The sequence below is a fragment of the Oncorhynchus nerka genome, linkage group LG16, assembly GCF_034236695.1.
Source record: "Oncorhynchus nerka isolate Pitt River linkage group LG16, Oner_Uvic_2.0, whole genome shotgun sequence".
NCBI lineage: Eukaryota > Metazoa > Chordata > Actinopteri > Salmoniformes > Salmonidae > Oncorhynchus > Oncorhynchus nerka.
In genome coordinates this window covers 41,809,686-41,830,522 of record NC_088411.1, presented here as the reverse complement: position 1 = coordinate 41,830,522, position 20,837 = coordinate 41,809,686, and the positions used below count along the sequence as shown (strand labels likewise).

Below are 20,837 nucleotides of genomic sequence, written 5' to 3'. Positions count from 1 at the left end.
ATCCCCATTAGTTCCTGCCAAAGAGATGATTGTGGACTACAGGAAAAATGGATTTTCCAACCCTGGGCGCCGGCCAGATCTGCTCTTGCTGATCAAAACCTTTCACTTTGCTGCTTTAACCAGTGGCTGTGCTGCTTTAACCAATGGCTGTGCTGCTTTAACCAATGGCTGTGCTGCTTTAACCAATGGCTGTGCTGCTTTAACCAATGGCTGTGCTGCTTTAACCAATGGCTGTGCTGCTTTAACCAATGGCTGTGCTGTGTAGGTCTACAATGGCAGTTCAGGAGGAGAGTCAAAGGCTTCTTCACAAAATAACGTAATTAGGCCTTGTTCCCCCCCCCCCCCCAAATTTTTATACACACACACACACACATTAGTGTGCGCGGACTAGCCTTTTTGTTCTGTTATGTTTGGGGCCGATTCAGAATTAGCTAAATGTACGTCTTTCCTACACACGTCTCAGTAGGTGGTATTATATTATATATATATTAAGACTGACCTCATGCAGGGACCCAACGCTCTACGGGTGTAGCGACCTACACACGTCTCAGTAGGTGGTATTATATTATATATATATATATATTAAGACTGACCTCATGCAGGGACCCAACGCTCTACGGGTGTAGCGACCTACACACGTCTCAGTAGGTGGTATTATATTATATATATATATAAGACTGACCTCATGCAGGGACCCAACGCTCTACGGGTGTAGCGACCTACACACGTCTCAGTAGGTGGTATTATATTATATATATATTAAGACTGACCTCATGCAGGGACCCAACGCTACGGTGTGTAGGTGGTATTATATTATATATATATATTAAGACTGACCTCATGCAGGGACCCAACGCTCTACGGGTGTAGCGACCTACACACGTCTCAGTAGGTGGTATTATATTATATATATATTAAGACTGACCTCATGCAGGGACCCAACGCTCTACGGGTGTAGCGACCTACACACGTCGAACATATGTCATTCTGAAAACCCTCCCACTTGCTGGCCAACAGATTTTCTCGTGGAGTTTTCAGTACATTTACCTGAAGCCATCCCTTTAATATACAGTGTACCTTTTAGTTAGAATTGTGTCCACAGACTAGAATATAGGAGAGAACAGGTTCTGAATTAATAGGGATGAATTAAATAAATCAATTTTTCATCTCCATTTCAGCACCAACTCGGGTTATTTAAAAATATTCTGATCTTGTATCTTATTTTAGGGCACCCTATTCCCTACGTAGTACACTACTTTTGACCAGGTCCCATGGGGAAAGTCTTTAAGAATCATTTACAAAACAGGTTTGGAAAGCCTTTACAAAACTAAATATACGGATGAATAAAAGTAGTTTTGATTCATCCTGAAAGTCATATTTGAAAAAGGCGAGAAAAGCATACAATAGGTTGACTAATAGTCCATATAAAAACAAACCTCACTGATGGACAACGGTCCCGACATCCTGAACACAAGGCTCCAGGTTTAAAACTGTGAGGTTGCAGTTCCAAAATAACCTACATGACTAACTTTGTACAAATCATTTGGGACATGTGATTAAAATAAGCTACATGTCCCAAATGATTTGTACAAAGTTAGTCTAGTGTGATTAACTACTGCTAGCGACTCAGGAACAACTACACAGACCTGACCGAGGAAGGAGAAAGGTCAACGGAATGGAATATGTAGGCTACAAACTGAAGGAAAACGACATGTATAAATGAATGTGTATTATTGAAAGGTGGCTCCTGATAGACTAATATTTAAAATGATAAGTGGTTTAAAAAGAGAACTGAGTGAGAGAATGCCATGTGTGCAAAGCAGTCATCAAGGCAAAGGGTGGCTATGAAGAATGCCAAAAATAAAATATATTTTGATTTGTCGGGGTTATATCCTGCCTGTTTGGGTCTCCCGCCCCTTGCTGTCTCAGCCTCCAGTATTTATGCTGTAGTAGTTTCTGTTTATATGGGGGTCAGTCTGTTATATCTGGAGTATTTCTCCTGTCTTATCCGGTGTGACTTTAAGTATGCTCTCTCTAATTCTCTCTCTCGGGGGACCTGAGCCCTAGGACCATGCCTCAGGACTACCTGGCATGATGACTCATTGCTGTCCCCAGTCCACCTGGTCGTGCTGCTGCTCCAGTTGCAACTGTCATGCCTGCGGCTATGGAACCCTGACATGTTCACCGGACGTGCTACCTGTCCCAGACCTGCTGTTTTTCGACTCTCTAACGCACCTGCTGTCTCTAACTGAATGATCGACTTTGAAAAGCCAAATGACATTTACTCCTGAGGTGCTGACCTGTTGGACCCTCTACAACCACTGATGATAATTATTTTACCTTTATTTAACCAGGCAAGTCAGTTAAGAACAAATTCTTATTTACAATGACGACCTAGGAACAGTGGGTTAACTGCCTGTTCAGGGGCAGAACGACTGATTTTTACCTGGTCAGCTCAGGGATTCGATCTAGCAACCTTGCGGTTACTGCCCAACGCTCTAACCACTAGGCTACTAACCACTAGGCTACCTGCCGACCATCTATGAACATCTTGGCCATGTTCTGTTATAATCTCCACCCGGCACAGCCAGAAGAGGACTGGCCACCCCTAAGTCTGGTTCCTCTAGGTTTCGGCCTTTCTAGGGAGTTTTTCCTAGCCACCGTGCTTCTACACCTGCATTCCTTGCCGTTTGGTGGTTTTAGGCTGAGTTTCTGTACAGCACTTTGTGACATCAACTGATGTAAGAAGGGCTTTATAAATACATTTGATTGATTTGGTTACTACATGATTACATGTGTCATTTCATAGTTTTGATGTCTTATCATTCTACAATGTAGAAAACAGTAAAAATAAATAAAAACCCTTGAAATGAGAAGGTGTGTTCAAATGTTTGACTGCTACTGTAGCTCTTATTAATCTTACATTTAGAAAAAGACTGTCATTTTTTCCACACTTGAAACCGACATGTGCGAACTTATGATTTCCTCGTAAAAACTGACCCGGAATGGAAAAGCATTTCCTTGGACAGGTTCTCTGTGGGCTCGGAGAGGTGTGCCATGGACAGACTGGAGAGAAGTGCACTCTGGGGAAAAAACAAACAAACATAAGATACACACAATCACACACACACCTTTTTCGAACAGAAAACTGGGCGTTGTGAACATCAGTGATCCCACCAATGGTCTTTATACACATATTGGTACCTAGGATCCACATGGATGAGGTCGTCTAACTGTTCCTGATCAAATACGCTTGTAGTCTTTCCAAAGTGGGCAATTCTAACTGACTGAACATTTCACTACCTTCACGTGTGTGCTCTTAAAATTTCTCGATTGTCCATTGAAAACACGACAAGTATTCTGTTGAGGAAAATCTGGAGGGAAAGCATTTGACTATACCATTTACACTGGCTGTATTTTGTGCACGTGACAAACTTTAACTTGATTTTTGAAACATTTAAAAAGTCCAAATAAAAATGGTCAAATCACCCTAAAAATAAAAAATAAAACACTTTTTAAACCCTTTTTTTATTTTTATGTACACAATACAAATGAAAATATGTGAGTGCTAAACTTGTTGCTAGAAACTCCTGCAGCCAAATATTGATCTATATATATTTTTAAGCTGAATTAGTAGCAGTAGTTTGGGTACCTTTTCTGGTTAAAAAGGTAGACTTTGGGCATGAAAAATGTTCCATCTCCAACCTTTTTCTCAACGTTCAAAACAGAAATGTGGTGTGCTTTTTTGGTGGTTGGTCGATGTGTCATTCTGGTCATGCGCACCACGACCGACGTAGCTAGTTGGTTAGCCAAGCTAGCCAGTAACTGCTCCAGTATGCGTTTACCAGTTATACAGGTTTAAAAACACGTTAATTTTTTTTCTGTTCCTGCCCAAAGTCCACCTTTAACATCAGCCATTCTTCCAAAATGGCACACTATTCTCTTTATAGCGCACTACATTAGACCAGGTACCATTTGGAATACAATTCACATACACATTAAATATACTGTTCAATACAAAAAGGACTTAACAGCCTTGATCTGTTCCATTAGCTGTTGAATCTGCCTCTAAAACGTTTGGGTTGCATCCCAATAAATGGTACCCTATGCCCTTTATAGTGCCCTATGAGCCCCGTTTCAAAAGAAGTGCACTATGAAGAGGAAAAAGGGTGTCACTTGGGACACTGACTACGAGATTGAAAAGAATAGATTGTTACTATTACAGAACGGGGGGTTATTGAGACTATTACCCAAGGAAACAGTTGGGTAACACTTCACTGAACCCTGCAGGTTATAACATAACATTGGTCATAAGCATACCTTTATGATGTCATAATGATCCTGTCTAAATACCAGCCATTCTGAGAGGATTACAGGACTCATTAACAGACAGAAATAAATAGTTGTTGATAACGAGCTATGAAGAAAGGCTTTGTGTGTGTGTGTGTGTGTGTACACACAGGTCATGTAGAAGGAGATATGCTCAGAGGAAGTGGAAGATGGAACATGTATTTCTTTGAAGAGAGCCATCTGTGTGTTGTTTCTGGTTTGGCAGGAAGAGTTTAACCGACGGCACAAAATAATTATGACTCCGAGATAAGAATTTGCAAATTGACTTTAAAATTTTACACAAACTAAGCTGTACAGAGTTAGATAAAGTAAACTTGAGCAGCAAAAATCACAAGCAAGTGCTCTATAGGAGGAAATGTAGGTTACGTTCTGCGCTGGAGTATTCTCTTGTCCAGGAGGAAGAGTTGGTTGTGTCGAAAGTGCTGGTTTCCTAGAAACACTTTATTAAAAACTAGTCCTAGACTAAAGATCGTTCAATGTTAATTTAACAGCTTAGCGTGTGTCCAGGAAACTGACCCTAAGAGAATAAGAGTGGTGGAGCTGTGGTCTGGGGGTTAGCGAGCGAGAGAGTGGTGGAGCTGTGGTCTGGGGGTTAGCGAGCGAGAGAGTGGTGGAGCTGTGGTCTGGGGGTTAGCGAGAGAGTGGTTGAGCTGTGGTCTGGGGGTTAGCGAGAGAGTGGTTGAGCTGTGGTCTGGGGGTTAGCGAGAGAGTGGTGGAGCTGTGGTCTGGGGCTAGTGAGAGTGGTTGAGCTGTGGTCTGGGGGTTAGTGTGAGAGTGGTTGAGCTGTGGTCTGGGGCTAGTGAGAGTGGTTGAGCTGTGGTCTGGGGGTTAGTGAGAGTGGTTGAGCTGTGGTCTGGGGGTTAGTGAGAGTGGTTGAGCTGTGGTCTGGGGGTTAGTGAGAGTGGTTGAGCTGTGGTCTGGGGGTTAGTGAGAGTGGTTGAGCTGTGGTCTGGGGGTTAGTGAGAGTGGTAGTGCTGTGGCTCACCTTGCGTTGCTCTCTGAGCTGGACCGTCTCTTTAGGATGGTTGAAATGGAACATAGTTCCTCTCCCTAGCTGGATGACAGCACCTGAAACCAGAGACAAACACGTTATGGAAACTGGCTCAATGTGAATGGATCAGCCCGTTTTACAGTAAAAAAAAAGTAATACATTAAGTGTCAGTTTCCTGGACACCGACCAAACCTAGTCCAGGACTAAAGAGAATCTCCAAAGAAATAGCTTTATAGTCCCACGACTTGATCTGTCTGGGAAACCAGCCCTGAAAGTTGAGTGCTGTGGCAGTGGATGGATGTTAATTGGAGCAGTCTATTAAAAGCATTCGTTGTTCATAAGTGTGTTCAGTTCTAGTGGCAGGCACAAAACATCTCTCCCAAATGTTGTTTAGATTAAATTGCTGCCTCTTCACCTCTTCTGTGCTGGCTACCTCAAGAGGAATTCAGGGTTACCATTAGCACTCTTGAACGGCTGTGAACCACTCACCTCTCCTCCCATCCCCTCCACAGGCCAGATGCCATTTCTCTTACTAAACATTTTGGAGGGCTACAGGCCCTGGACAAAGCTCGAGACAAAGCTCCAGGCCTCTCCTTTTAATTGGCAGATGGTGGTGATAGTAGAGCAGGGTCTGAAGTAGAGACCAGGATTAGCCTTTAGCCATTGGGAATAGAACCAGCCAGGCAGGCAGAGAGCTGGAGAGCCAACTTTAGCCCCCCGTAGAAGACCCCATTATTCAGTTAGCTCTGCCAGGCCTGGGCTGCCTGCCTGGGAGCTTCTCCAGTTATAGCCTGGCTTACTCCAACCCGACCTGGCTCGGAGATAAAAAAAAACACGCTAGAGAAAGAGAGAGCAAGAGAGTATCACATCAAAGATACCTGCCACTACTCCTTTACAGCCATTGAACCAACATCCCCCTCCTGAAGAGGCTGCGCCTGAACCAACACCCCCCCATCCCCGAAGAGGCTGCGCCTGAACCAACACCCCCTCCCTCCCGAAGAGGCTGCGCCTGAACCAACCCCCCCCTCCCTCCCGAAGAGGCTGCGCCTGAACCAACATCCCCCCCCGAAGAGGCTGCGCCTGAACCAACACCCCCCTCCCGAAGAGGCTGCGCCTGAACCAACACCCCCCCCTCGAAGAGAGGCTGCGCCTGAACCAACACCCCGAAGAGGCTGCGCCTGAACCAACACCGCCACCCCCTCCCTCCCGAAGAGGCTGCGCCTGAACCAACACCGCCACCCTGCCCTGAACCAACACCCCCGAAGAGGCTGCGCCTGAACCAACACCCCACCCCCCCGAAGAGGCTGCGCCTGAACCAACACCCCCCGAGAGGCTGCGCCTGAACCAACACCCCCGAAGAGGCTGCGCCTGAACCAACACCCCCCGAAGAGGCTGCGCCTGAACCAACACCCCCCGAAGAGGCTGCGCCTGAACCAACACCCCCGAAGAGGCTGCGCCTGAACCAACACCCCCCTCCCGAAGAGGCTGCGCCTGAACCAACACCCCCCTGAAGAGGCTGCATCTGAACCAACATCCCCCCTCCTGAAGAGGCTGCATCTGAACCAACATCCCCCCCTCCTGAAGAGGCTGCATCTGAACCAACATCCCCCTCCTGAAGAGGCTGCATCTGAACCAACATCCCCCTCCTGAAGAGGCTGCATCTGAACCAACATCCCCCCTCCTGAAGAGGCTGCATCTGAACCAACATCCCCCCTCCTGAAGAGGCTGCATCTGAACCAACATCCCCCCCCTCCTGAATAGGCTGCGTCTCAGGCTATTTTCTCCAGGACATTTGATAGCAATTCCTGTTTCTGTTGCAGCTCATATCTATCAATCACTCACCATCCTCTCAGGTGCTTGGTCACTCATCAAAAGCCATTAACAGAAGCAAGATTAGTATTTGCTGCAGAGAAAGAAGGAGAGAGAGGTAGAAGAGAGAGAACGAGATAGGAGATCTCTGGGAGAAAAAAAAATAAAATCTCTTGATGTGGTTTATCTGAGCTTGAGGCCGATAGCTATATAAGCCCTGATATCAGCCTCTATGCCATAGCTTTACAAAAGCATTGCAGAGTTGTTGTAGCCTGTTACCTCCAGTAAAAATCAGCCAGCCAGAGTCTGGACAAAAGCCAATCATGTCAGAGAGATGGAGTACTTCACGGCAATGCATTCACTTAACCTCGGCAAAGGAGTGAGAATTGAGTAAAACTTTTCAGTTTTATTTTGTCAAGTTGCCTGAAAGTTCAGCGCGGAGCCAGGTTGTATAATCTAGTCTTAAAGGAAGAAAGGGGTGGATGAGCTCTCCATGGGTAGAGCAGCTACTAGAGGTTTAGCATGTCTTCCAAGTCCACACAGACTCATTATCACGCAGTCTCCTAACACTCTCACACGGATCATTACCCACACATGGATCATTACCCTGTGTGAGCTGGCAGAGCCGGGTCGTCTCCAGTCCGTTAACAGAGCACAGCGCCCCCGTCTGGGGGGGGGGGGGGGGATCAGCTTCACAACGCCATCACAGTTCTCAAACAGTGTTCTTCCTGCAGACCAGCACCATGATTCACTTAATTGTTTTAATTGTTTTCTTATTTAACCAGGAAGGGCTCATTGAGATTTAAAATCTATTTTTCAAGAGTGTCCTGGCCAAGCTAGGCAGCGAGGTCCTTACAAAAATTACAAACATGAAAAACTAAAGTAATCTAGTAAAACCATAGAATTCACAAGAGTATAACAAAATCCTTCATCAGTGATTTAAAAACACCAATCGGGACAAGTTCTTCCAGTTTAAAAGTATTTTGTAAGGTGTTCCAAGACGATGGCGCAGAGGACATAAGCCCATTTACCAAATTCAGTTCGGACATTTGGAACAGTTAGCAGGATAAAGTCCAGCGAACGAAGAGAGTACCCACCTAATTTCTGAACAATACAAATGCCAAAATGGCTTTGTAAATAAAAGTATACCAGTGACTGAGCCTACGAGTGACTAGAGAAGGCCAGCCAACCCTGGTATACAAAGTGCAGTGGTGCGTAAGGGTTTTGCAGTTTAAAATAAAATACCAAGTGCCATGGTAAAGGGTGTCAATTGATCTCAAACACTGGGCAGAAGCATTCATGTATAAAATATCCCCAGAGTCTAGTAAAGGCATAAATGTAGCTGATACTATCCTCCTTCTGGCTTCAAAAGAAAAACCTTATTCCTAAAATAAAATCCCAATTTCAGCTTAATTTTTTTGTAAATTGTTGAATACGCAATTTAAAAGAGGCCGTCATCAATTAAAATGCCAAGATATTTATATGAGGTTACAGTCTCAATCCCCTGATAGGTAATAAATAAGAGGTGAAAAGTTCAGAGGTCAATTTCTTGCTTTAGAAAACACCATTAGTTTAGTCAGTATTGAAGATAAGCTTCAATTGACACAAGGTATGTTGAACAGTATAAAAAGCAGTTTGCAAGTTCTGGAAAGCTTTTGTAAGAGACGAGGCACAACAGTAAATAACAGTACCATCAGCATAAAAATGAAGTAGCTTCATGGTGGGAGACAGGATTAGGGGTCAGAGTTCAAACAGACAAAGATGTTCTATTGTATTGACAAGATAGTCGAGCGACCGCTCTGACAATGGAAGTTGTCGTCCCAAAGGCGGTAAGGCATGCGGTCTGATTATCGTGGTCACTGCAGATCAGCACCATGGAGCACTGCATGATGGGAGACAGGGTTTGTCTAGAAGAGATACCGCTTTTGTAAAAAAAAAAAAAAACTAATCGTACCAGGTTAGAGCTTAAGCACCAGGTTAGAGCTTAAGCACCAGGTTAGAGCTTAAGCACCAGGTTAGGAGAATTAAAGCGGCAGGTTAGGAGAATTAAAGCGGCAGGTTAGGAGAATTAAAGCGGCAGGTTAGGAGAATTAAAGCGGCAGGTTAGGAGAATTAAAGCGGCAGGTTAGGAGAACTAACGCGGCAGGTTAGGAGAACTAACGCGGCAGGTTAGGAGAATTAACACAGCAGGTTAGGAGAATTAACACAGCAGGTTAGGAGAATTAACGCAGCAGGTTAGGAGAACTAACGTAGCATGTTAAACTTAGGAAAAGTGTTAGCTACAATGCAATTTGACAAGAAGCTCTATCCCATCTAGAAATGCCCGGGAGTCAGGGTTAGAGGTCAGAGTTCAAAGAGTGTTCCTCCTGCAGACCCGCACCATGGAGAACGGGAGGGAAGCGAGCAGATGTTGAGACAGAAACAGTGAGTTTAAGGGGGTCAGTTTGAAGAAAGGTGAGGCTCAGAACAACTTCTCTTGGTCACATAATGAGTAGTCCAAGTCAAAAGGGAGGCGAGTGCCTAAAAGTCTCCAGAATAACATACCAAATTCACATTAAGCTCACAGCAGATATCCCTTCCTCCTCCTGACTCACCGATATCCTGATTGGACGGCGCCTCGTGTCGACCCACCAGCGTCCTGCATTCCTGCAATCAGATCCCAAGGCCAATGTTACCAAGTCTGCCAGGTAGTAAGTGATCTCTTTATGAGAGAATCCAATCTAAGGGATGCATCCCAAATGGAAACCTACTCCCTACATAGTGCACTACTTTAGACCAGAGCCCTACATAGTGCACACTACTTTAGACCAGAGCCCTACATAGTGCACTACTTTAGACCAGAGCGCTAATTCCCTATATTGTGCACTAGTACCGACCAGTAATATGGACTTTTCAGATTTAGCAGTAGTTTTAGAACAAGGTGCAATATTGGCTCGTACCAAAAAAAACACATTGAGAATGTACAGTGCATTCGGAAAGTATTCAGACCCCTTCACCTTTTCAACATGTTACATTACAGCCTAATTCTAAAATTGATTTAAAAAAAATAAAAAACATTTATTTAAAGTCAATCTATACACAATACCCCATAATGACAAAGCAAAAACAGGTTGGCACTTTTGCAAATTTATATATATATATATAAAATATATAAAACAGAAATACCTTATTTGTATAAGTATTCAGACAATTTGCTAGGAGACTCAAAACTGAACTTTGGTGCATCCTGTTTCCATGTATCATCGTTGAGTAGTTTCTACAACTTGATTCGAGCCCACCTGTGGTAAACTCAATTGATAGGACATGATTTGGCCAGGGAAGTAACCAAGAAGCCAATGGTCACTGACAGAGCTCCAGAATTCCTCTGTGGACAACCATCTCTGCAGCACTCCACCAAACAGGCCTTTGTGATAGAGACAGAAGCCACTCCTCAGTAAAAAGGCACATGACAGCCCGCTTGGAGTTTGCCAAAAGGCACCTAAAGGACTTTCAGACCATGAGAAACAAGATTCTCTGTAATGATGAAATGAAACCAAGAATGAACGCTTTGTCCTGAATGCCAAGAGTCACGTCTGGAGGAAACCAGACACCGCTCATCACCTGGTCACCACCATGCTTCAACGTAGGGATGATGGTGGCAGAATGATGCTGTGAGGATGTTTTTCAGCAGCTGGGCCTGGGAGAATAGTCAGGATCGAGGGAAAGATGAACAGAGCAAAGTACAGAGAGATCATTGATTAAAACTTGCTCCGGACCCAAGACTGGGGTGAAGGTTCACCTAACAGGACAATGACCCTAAGCGCACAGCCAAGAAAGTGCAGGAGTGGCATAGGGACAAGTTTCTGAATGTCCTTGAGTGGCCCTGCCAGAGCCCGGACTTGAACCCGATCTAACATATCTGGAGAGACTTGAAAATAGCTGTGCAGCAACACTCCCCATCCAACCTGACAGAGATTGAGAGGCTCTGCAGAGAAGAATAGGAGAAACTTCCCAAATACAGGTGTGCCAAGCTTATAGGGTCGTAACCAAGAAGACTCGAGGCTGTAATCGCTGCCAAAGGCACTTCAACAAATACTGAGTAAAGGGTCTGAAAAATTATGTAAAATATTTGCTTTATGAATTTAAATAAAATTACAATTATATAAATTAATGTTGAAAAACCGTTTTTTTGCTTCGTCATCATGGGGTATTGTGTGTAGATTGATCCTCATCAATTTAATCAATTTGAGAAAAAAGCTGTAATGTGACAGAATGTGGAAAAAGCGAAGGGGTCTGAACACGTTCCGAATGCACCGTGTGTATATTATTAACGGCCCTTATTAACGGCCCTTATTAACGGCCCTTATTAAGGACGCTGTCTTTCAAAGATAAATTGTAAAAATCAAAATAACTTCAGACCTTCATTGTAAAAGGTTTAAACACCGTTTCTCATGCTTGTTCAATGAATCAAACAATTAATGAACCTGTGGAATGGTCATTAAGACACTAACAGCTTACAATTAAGGTCACAGTTATGAAAACGTAGGACACTAAAGGAGGCCTTTCTACTGACTTGAAAAACACCAAAATAAAGATGCCCATGGTCCCTGCTCATCTGCGTAAACGTGCCTGAGGCATGCTGCAAGGAGGCATGAGGCCTGCAGATGTGGCCAGGGAAATAAATGGCAATGTCCTGTCATGACTGTCCTGACCAGGTCAGGTTACAGGAGACCACAACCCTACAGATTATCTCTCAACCCCAACAGAGGAGGAGAGATCTAGGGGTCTTAAGACGTGGGGGGGTTTTATGACCCCTGGTAAATCAGAGGAGGAGAGATCTAGGGGTTAAGACGTGGGGGTTTTATGACCCCTCACACCCCTGGTAAATCAGAGGAGAGATCTAGGGGTCTGAAGACGTGGGGGTTTTATGACCCCTCACGCCCCTGGTAAATCAGAGGAGAGATCTAGGGGTCTGAAGATGTGTGTGTGGGGGGGGGTTATGACCCCTCACACCCCTGGTAAATCAGAGGAGAGATCTAGGGGTCTGAAGACGTGGTGGGGTTTTATGACCCCTGGTAAATCAGAGGAGGAGAGATCTAGGGGTCTGAAGATGTGGGGGGGGGGGTTTATGACCCCTCACACCCCTGGTAAATCAGAGGAGAGATCTAGGGGTCTGAAGATGTGTGTGTGGGGGGGGAGGGGGGGGGTTATGACCCCTCACACCCCTGGTAAATCAGAGGAGAGATCTAGGGGTCTGAAGACGTGGGGGGGGTTTATGACCCCTCACACCCCTGGTAAATCTTAGGCCACACAACATTCCTGTGTCCTGTTAATATGGAGACTAAGCTGCAGAACATTAAACATGAAATAAAGGGACTTTGGAACAATGGTTTCCGTCAGCCACAATGGTGGTCATGACGATAGATGGAATCTGAAAATGTCATTTTTGTTTTGTTATCAAAAGGTTAATAGATAACTCTTAACGTTACAATGTTTTTGTAATAACGTCAAGAGTTTTCCTAGTATACGTTTATACATTGTGTGGAAAATGTCCTGGCCGAGTGACACCTGGAACGCACAATGCCTCCCTCAGTGCTCAGACTGTCCGCAATAGGCTGAGAGAGAGGCTGGGCTGAGGGCTTGTAGGTCTGTTGTAAGGCCGGTCCTCACCAGACATCACCGGCAACAATGTCGCTTATGGGCACAAACCCACTGTCGCTGGACTAGAAACGACTGGCAAAAAGTGCTCTTCACTGATGAGTCATGGTTTTGTCTCACCAAGGGTGACGGTCGGATTCACGTTTATCGTCAAAGGAATGAGTGTTACACCGATGCCTGTACTCTGGAGCGGGTTCGTTTTGGAGGTGGAGGGTCATGGTCTGGGGGCGGTGTGTCACAGCATCATCGGCCTGGGCTTGTCATCATTGCAGGCAATCTCAACGCTGTGCGTTACAGGGAAGACATCTTCCTTCCTCATGTATACCCTTCCTGTAGGCTCATCCTGATATTACCCTCCAGTATGACAATGCCACCATGACAATGCCATACGGCTCGTTCTGTGTGTGATTTCCTATAAGACAGGAATGTCAGTGTTCTGCGATGCCCAGCGAAGAGCCCAGATCTCAATCCCATTGAGCACGTCTGGGACCTGTCGGATCGGAGGGTGAGGGTCATTCCCCCCCCAGAAATGTCCGGGAACTTGCAGGTGCCTTGGTGGAAGAGTGGTGTAACATCTCACAGCAAGAACTGGCGAATCTGGTACAGTCCATGAGGAGGAGATGCACTGCAGTACTTAATGCAGCTGGTGGCCACATCAGATACTGACTTTTACTTTTGATCCCCCCCCCCTTTGTTCAGGGACACATTATTCCATTTCTGTTAGTCACGTCTGTGGAACTTGTTCAGTTCATGTCTCGGTTGTTGAAGCTTATGTTCATACAAATATTTACACGTTCATTTCGCTGAAAGTAAACGCAGTTGACAGTGAGAGGAAGTTTCTTTTTTGCTGAATATATATATATATCACAGAGTATATCAAACATTAGGAACACCTTCCATTAGGAACTGACCCTGTATTTAGTATGCTTACTAAATCGTCTTCTAGTGTGATTCTGTTCTACCTTGTTATTTCTAGTATTACATTGTTATTGATCACTGCATTGTTAGGTTTAGAGCTTTGCAAGAAAGGCATTTCACTGTACTTGTGACATAAAAAACGTGAAACCTTCCTAATATTGAGCTGCAACCCTCTGAACGGCACACATTCCACACGTCAACCGTCTCATGGCGTTTCATTTTTATCTTTCATCTGTCTCCTCTCCATCTATACTAATTGTAGTGGATTTAACAGGTGACCTCAATAAGGGATCAAATCTTTCACCTGGATTCCCCTGGAAAGAGTACCTAATGTTTCATACACTCTGTGTGTGTGTGGTGTGTGTGTGTCTTACCTACTTTTAAATGATAGAAAATAACGCCGGTGCTGAGAAGATCATCGTCGATGCTGATTAGATGAGGTGGTTCTGAGTCCAACACTACACGGATACCCTCATTCCTCAGAGCTACAGTCTCTTCCTACAGAACAGACACAGAACAGGGTTAGTACTACTACTATGACGACGACAACAACAACAGGTGTGAGCGCAACACTACACGGATACCCTCTTTCCTCAGAGCTACAGTCTCTTCCTACAGAACCGGCAGGCAGTAACAGAGTATAACAGAGACAGACAGACAGACAGACGGGGTGACAGTAACAGACAGGGTAACAGAGACGGGGTGACAGTAACAGACAGGGTAACAGAGAAGGGGTGACAGTAACAGACAGGGTAACAGAGAGACAGACGGGGTGACAGTAACAGACAGGGTAACAGAGACAGACAGACGGGGTGACAGTAACAGAGACAGACAGTGTAAGAGACCGTAACAGACAAAGAAAGTTCTTTACCCTCAGAGCTACACTATCATCTCCTCCAACCATACACAACAGGGGACAAACAGAGCTGAAACAGAATAGTGAAGTACTACAGAACAATATCTTCATATAGTGCATCTCCTAGGCTAGCAAAGTCTGGACCACAATAATAACAACCAAAAAGGATCCGCTGACAGTCAGACATTTAATAGCAAAACAGTAGAAAATTGAATTTATGAGTTCTGGTTCTTCCTCACCCCAGGCCTAGGCAGAATAATAGCGCCAACTATATCCGTATCCCAAATGGCTCCCTGTTCAGTGCAATACTTTGGACCAGAGTCCTATGGGTCCTTGTCAAAAGCAGTGCTTTATGAAGGGAACAAGGTTCCCTTTGGGACACTCCAACCCTTGCGTCGCCGTGGTAGCGGGAGAATGGCTAACGGCTAGAGAGAGACTATAAATCATTGAGATTCCCATGGCGACGTGTTTAACTGTAGACAATGTTTCAGCAGGCGGATCCCTCCACCAACATAACACCATACACAACAGGAACTACACACCTCTGGGTTAAGATGGAAACTATTCTGCCTACGGTAGGAAAACTCCATGCGACTGGGGGAATAGAGTCAACTTTACACAGACCAGAGACAACTTAAAGAAAAAAATATCCCCCCCAAAACAACTCCGTTATTACGTCACAGTAATATGGAAAGGTAATATTTTTTTGTGAACAAATGTTTAACTTACGCGTTATAATAAAAGGTTGGTAGCAACGTGAAAATTATTTTTAGAAATCTGTTGCAGCTCGACCCGCCTACAAAATACACAATGCAATGCTCTCTATGGGCTTGCTGGCTGGCAAGCAAACGTAGCTAGTTAGCACAGTTTTAAATTACTTGACAGCTATCAATTTAGGAGTCTACAATCTCACCCTGTTCAACCGGCAGAGTCTCACATTCACAACGGCACAATGCAACGCACCCTGGACTGAAGAGGCAGACATATAGGAGAATAAATGATAAATGAAAACATTTCTAGGGTGGTAGGAATATCAACAACAAAAAACAAGATCAACGGTTCAACGGAGAGAAGGCAACCTCCCGAGTTATGACATCAGCCAGTATTGAAATCGGACAGGACGTTTCAGATCTAAGAGTCATATTCCTGTTGACTTCGAGTGTAGAGAGAGACGATCACAACGCTACGTCATCCCGGACAAATTACTGCCTGCTTGAACACCAATAACTCTGATACACATGTTTATCTTTTCATGTGTAAGAGTGATAACCTAGTCAGTTGTGCAACTGAATGAGTCTTCCGCGTTTAACCAAACTCCTCTGAATCAGTGAGGTGCAGGGGGGGGGGGGGCACCCAGGGAACAGTGGGTTAACTGCCTTGTTCAGGGACAGAACGACTGATTTTTACCTGGTCAGCTCAGGGATTCGATCCAGCAACCTTTAGGTTACTGGCCCAACGCTCTAACCACTAAATTGCCCAGGGAAAAAGCGACAGAACATCAAAATCAGAGATACAAAAACAATATAACATGAGAAATGGGTGAACCTGTCCTTTAAAACAATATATCGCCACAGACACAGCCACGCTGCAAACCTCCACACAAAGCCACGCTGCTCAACCCTCTTCCACATTAATATAAAGTGATGTTGCTCTCCTCAACCCTCTCCTCTTCATCCAACAAGCATTTCACAGTATTCGGGGGGGGGCATGTGACAAATAACATTTGAAGTGGTGTGACCAGTGGCAAACTACCTTGCAATGCGATTCCTTTCCCAAGGAAAGGTTGAAGGATCGGGTGAATATGAACCATCATGGAAACACAATTTCATGGTAGTGTTCTGGATAGTTCCTCCTCTTTAAAATAAATCAAGTGTATTTATTCACACACCGAAACATCCATGTCAAACAGTGACTAATGGAATGGTTTAACGTCCATGTCAAACAGTGACTAATGGAATGGTTTTAACGTCCATGTTTCACATACGAGTCTGATTAATGCTGCCCTATAGTGTGTGTGTGTATGTGTGGCTGCCCTATGTGTGTGTGTATGTGTGGCTGCCCTATGTGTGTGTGTGTATGTGTGGCTGCCCTATGTGTGTGTGTGTGTGTGTGTGTGTGTGCCCTATGTGTGTGTGTGTGTATGTGTGGCTGCCCTATGTGTGTGTGTGTGTGTGTATGTGTGGCTGCCCTATGTGTGTGTGTGTGTGTGTGTATGTGTGGCTGCCCTATGTGTGTGTGTGTGTGTATGTGTGGCTGCCCTATGTGTGTGTGTGTGTATGTGTGGCTGCCCTATGTGTGTGTGTGTGTATGTGTGGCTGCCCTATGTGTGTGTGTGTGTATGTGTGGCTGCCCTATGTGTGTGTGTGTGTGTGTATGTGTGGCTGCCCTATGTGTGTGTGTGTGTATGTGTGGCTGCCCTATGTGTGTGTGTGTGTATGTGTGGCTGCCCTATGTGTGTGTGTGTGTATGTGTGGCTGCCCTATGTGTGTGTGTGTGTATGTGTGGCTGCCCTATGTGTGTGTGTGTGTGTGTGTGTATGTGTGGCTGCCCTATGTGTGTGTGTGTGTGTGTGTGTGTGTGTGTATGTGTGGCTGCCCTATGTGTGTGTGTGTGTATGTGTGGCTGCCCTATGTGTGTGTGTGTATGTGTGGCTGCCCTATGTGTGTGTGTGTATGTGTGGCTGCCCTATGTGTGTGTGTGTGTGTGTGTGTATGTGTGGCTGCCCTATGTGTGTGTGTGTGTGTGTGTATGTGTGGCTGCCCTATGTGTGTGTGTGTGTGTGTATGTGTGGCTGCCCTATGTGTGTGTGTGTGTGTGTATGTGTGGCTGCCCTATGTGTGTGTGTGTGTGTGTATATGTGTGGCTGCCCTATGTGTGTGTGTGTATGTGTGGCTGCCCTATGTGTGTGTGTGTGTGTGTGTGTGTGTGTGGCTGCCCTATGTGTGTGTGTGTGTGTGTGTATGTGTGGCTGCCCTATGTGTGTGTGTGTGTGTGTGTGTGTATGTGTGGCTGCCCTATGTGTGTGTGTGTGTGTGTGTGTATGTGTGGCTGCCCTATGTGTGTGTGTGTGTGTATGTGTGGCTGCCCTATGTGTGGCTGCCCTATGTGTGTGTGTGTGTGTGTGTATGTGTGGCTGCCCTATGTGTGTGTGTGTGTGTGTGTGTGTGTGGCTGCCCTATGTGTGTGTGTGTGTGTGTGTGTGTATGTGTGGCTGCCCTATGTGTGTGTGTGTGTGTGTATGTGTGGCTGCCCTATGTGTGTGTGTGTGTGTGTGTATGTGTGGCTGCCCTATGTGTGTGTGTGTGTGTGTATGTGTGGCTGCCCTATGTGTGTGTGTGTGTGTGTATGTGTGGCTGCCCTATGTGTGTGTGTGTGTGTGTGTGTGTGTGTGGCTGCCCTATGTGTGTGTGTGTGTGTGTGTGTATGTGTGGCTGCCCTATGTGTGTGTGTGTGTGTGTGTGTATGTGTGGCTGCCCTATGTGTGTGTGTGTGTGTGTGTGTGTGTGTGTGGCTGCCCTATGTGTGTGTGTGTGTGTGTGTGTGTGCCCTATGTGTGTGTGTGTGTGTATGTGTGGCTGCCCTATGTGTGTGTGTGTGTGTGTGGCTGCCCTATGTGTGTGTGTGTGTGTGTGTGTATGTGTGGCTGCCCTATGTGTGTGTGTGTGTGTATGTGTGGCTGCCCTATGTGTGTGTGTGTGTGTGTGTGTGTATGTGTGGCTGCCCTATGTGTGTGTGTGTGTGTGTGTGTATGTGTGGCTGCCCTATGTGTGTGTGTGTGTGTGTGTATGTGTGGCTGCCCTATGTGTGTGTGTGTGTGTGTGTGTATGTGTGGCTGCCCTATGTGTGTGTGTGTGTGTGTGTGTATGTGTGGCTGCCCTATGTGTGTGTGTGTGTGTGTGTATGTGTGGCTGCCCTATGTGTGTGTGTGTGTGTGTGTGTGTGTATGTGTGGCTGCCCTATGTGTGTGTGTGTGTGTGTGTGTGTGTGTGGCTGCCCTATGTGTGTGTGTGTGTGTGTGTGTATGTGTGGCTGCCCTATGTGTGTGTGTGTGTATGTGTGGCTGCCCTATGTGTGTGTGTGTGTGTGTGTGTATGTGTGGCTGCCCTATGTGTGTGTGTGTGTATGTGTGGCTGCCCTATGTGTGTGTGTGTGTGTGTGTATGTGTGGCTGCCCTATGTGTGTGTGTGTGTGTGTGTGTATGTGTGGCTGCCCTATGTGTGTGTGTGTGTGTGTGTGTATGTGTGGCTGCCCTATGTGTGTGTGTGTGTGTGTGTGTGTGTGTGCTGCCCCTATGTGTGTGTGTGTGTGTGTGTGTATGTGTGGCTGCCCTATGTGTGTGTGTGTGTGTGTGTGTATGTGTGGCTGCCCTATGTGTGTGTGTGTGTGTGTGTGTGTGTGTGTGTGTGTGTGTGTGGCTGCCCTGTGTGTGTGTGTGTGTATGTGTGGCTGCCCTATGTGTGTGTGTGTGTGTATGTGTGGCTGCCCTATGTGTGTGTGTGTGTGTGTGTGTATGTGTGGCTGCCCTATGTGTGTGTGTGTATGTGTGGCTGCCCTATGTGTGTGTGTGTGTATGTGTGGCTGCCCTATGTGTGTGTGTGTGTATGTGTGGCTGCCCTATGTGTGTGTGTGTGTGTGTGTATGTGTGGCTGCCCTATGTGTGTGTGTGTGTGTGTGTGTATGTGTGGCTGCCCTATGTGTGTGTGTGTGTGTGTGTATATGTGTGGCTGCCCTATGTGTGTGTGTGTGTGTGTGTGTGTGTGTGGCTGCCCTATGTGTGTGTGTGTGTGTGTGTGTGTGTGTGGCTGCCCTATGTGTGTGTGTGTGTGTGTGTGTGTGTGTATGTGTGGCTGCCCTATGTGTGTGTGTGTGTGTGTGTGTATGTGTGGCTGCCCTATGTGTGTGTGTGTGTATGTGTGGCTGCCCTATGTGTGTGTGTGTGTGTGTGTGTGTGGCTGCCCTATGTGTGTGTGTGTGTGTGTGTGTGTATGTGTGGCTGCCCTATGTGTGTGTGTGTGTGTGTGTGTATGTGTGGCTGCCCTATGTGTGTGTGTGTGTGTGTGTGTGTATGTGTGGCTGCCCTATGTGTGTGTGTGTGTGTGTGTGTGTATGTGTGGCTGCCCTATGTGTGTGTGTGTGTGTGTGTGTGTATGTGTGGCTGCCCTATGTGTGTGTGTGTGTGTGTGTGTGGCTGCCCTATGTGTGGCTGCCCTATGTGTGTGTGTGTGTGTGTGTGTATGTGTGGCTGCCCTATGTGTGTGTGTGTGTGTGTGTGTGCCCTATGTGTGGCTGCCCTATGTGTGTGTGTGTGTGTGTGTGTATGTGTGGCTGCCCTATGTGTGTGTGTGTGTGTGTGTGTATGTGTGGCTGCCCTATGTGTGTGTGTGTGTGTGTGTGTGTATGTGTGGCTGCCCTATGTGTGTGTGTGTGTGTGTGTGTATGTGTGGCTGCCCTATGTGTGTGTGTGTGTGTGTATGTGTGGCTGCCCTATGTGTGTGTGTGTGTGTGTGTGTGTATGTGTGGCTGCCCTATGTGTGTGTGTGTGTATGTGTGGCTGCCCTATGTGTGTGTGTGTGTGTGTGTATGTGTGGCTGCCCTATGTGTGTGTGTGTGTGTGTGTGCCCTATGTGTGGTGTGTATGTGTGTGTGGCTGCCCTATGTGTGTGTGTGTGTGTGTGTGTGTGTGGCTGCCCTATGTGTGTGTGTGTGTGTGTGTGTATGTGTGGCTGCCCTATGTGTGTGTGTGTGTGTGTGTGGCTGCCCTATGTGTGGCTGCCCTATGTGTGTGTGTGTGTGTGTGTGTGTGTGTGGCTGCCCTATGTGTGTGTGTGTGTGTGTGTGTGTGTGTGTGTGTGTGTGTATGTGTGGCTGCCCTATGTGTGTGTGTGTGTGTGTGTGTGTGTATGTGTGGCTGCCCTATGTGTGTGTGTGTGTGTGTGTGTATGTGTGGCTGCCCTATGTGTGTGTGTGTGTGTGTGTGTGTGTGTATGGCTGCCCTATGTGTGTGTGTGTGTGTGTGTGTGTGTGTGTGGCTGCCCTATGTGTGTGTGTGTGTGTGTGTATGTGTGGCTGCCCTATGTGTGTGTGTGTGTGTGTGTGTGTGTATGTGTGGCTGCCCTATGTGTGTGTGTGTGTGTGTGTGTGCTGCCCTATGTGTGTGTGTGTGTGTGTGTGTGTGTGTGTGGCTGCCCTGTGTGTGTGTGTGTGTGTGTGTGTATGTGTGGCTGCCCTATGTGTGTGTGTGTGTGTGTGTGTATGTGTGGCTGCCCTATGTGTGTG

The 20,837-nt window shown here is 46.2% G+C and overlaps 1 protein-coding gene across 7 annotated transcripts in view; it reads right to left on the bottom strand.

The window, feature by feature from the left end:
• LOC115118719 (uncharacterized) overlaps positions 1-20,837 on the bottom strand; it is a 68,572-nt gene that overhangs the window by 14,148 nt on the left and 33,587 nt on the right. For all 7 annotated transcript variants that reach the window (XM_029647408.2, XM_029647409.2, XM_029647416.2 and 4 more), the window contains 4 exons: positions 14,084-14,203; positions 9,745-9,796; positions 5,336-5,418; positions 3,001-3,083 (listed from right to left, as the gene is read on the bottom strand). In XM_029647408.2, the coding sequence (XP_029503268.2) occupies positions 3,001-3,083; positions 5,336-5,418; positions 9,745-9,796; positions 14,084-14,203 (338 nt within the window). The remainder of the gene's footprint in view (positions 1-3,000; positions 3,084-5,335; positions 5,419-9,744; positions 9,797-14,083; positions 14,204-20,837) is intronic.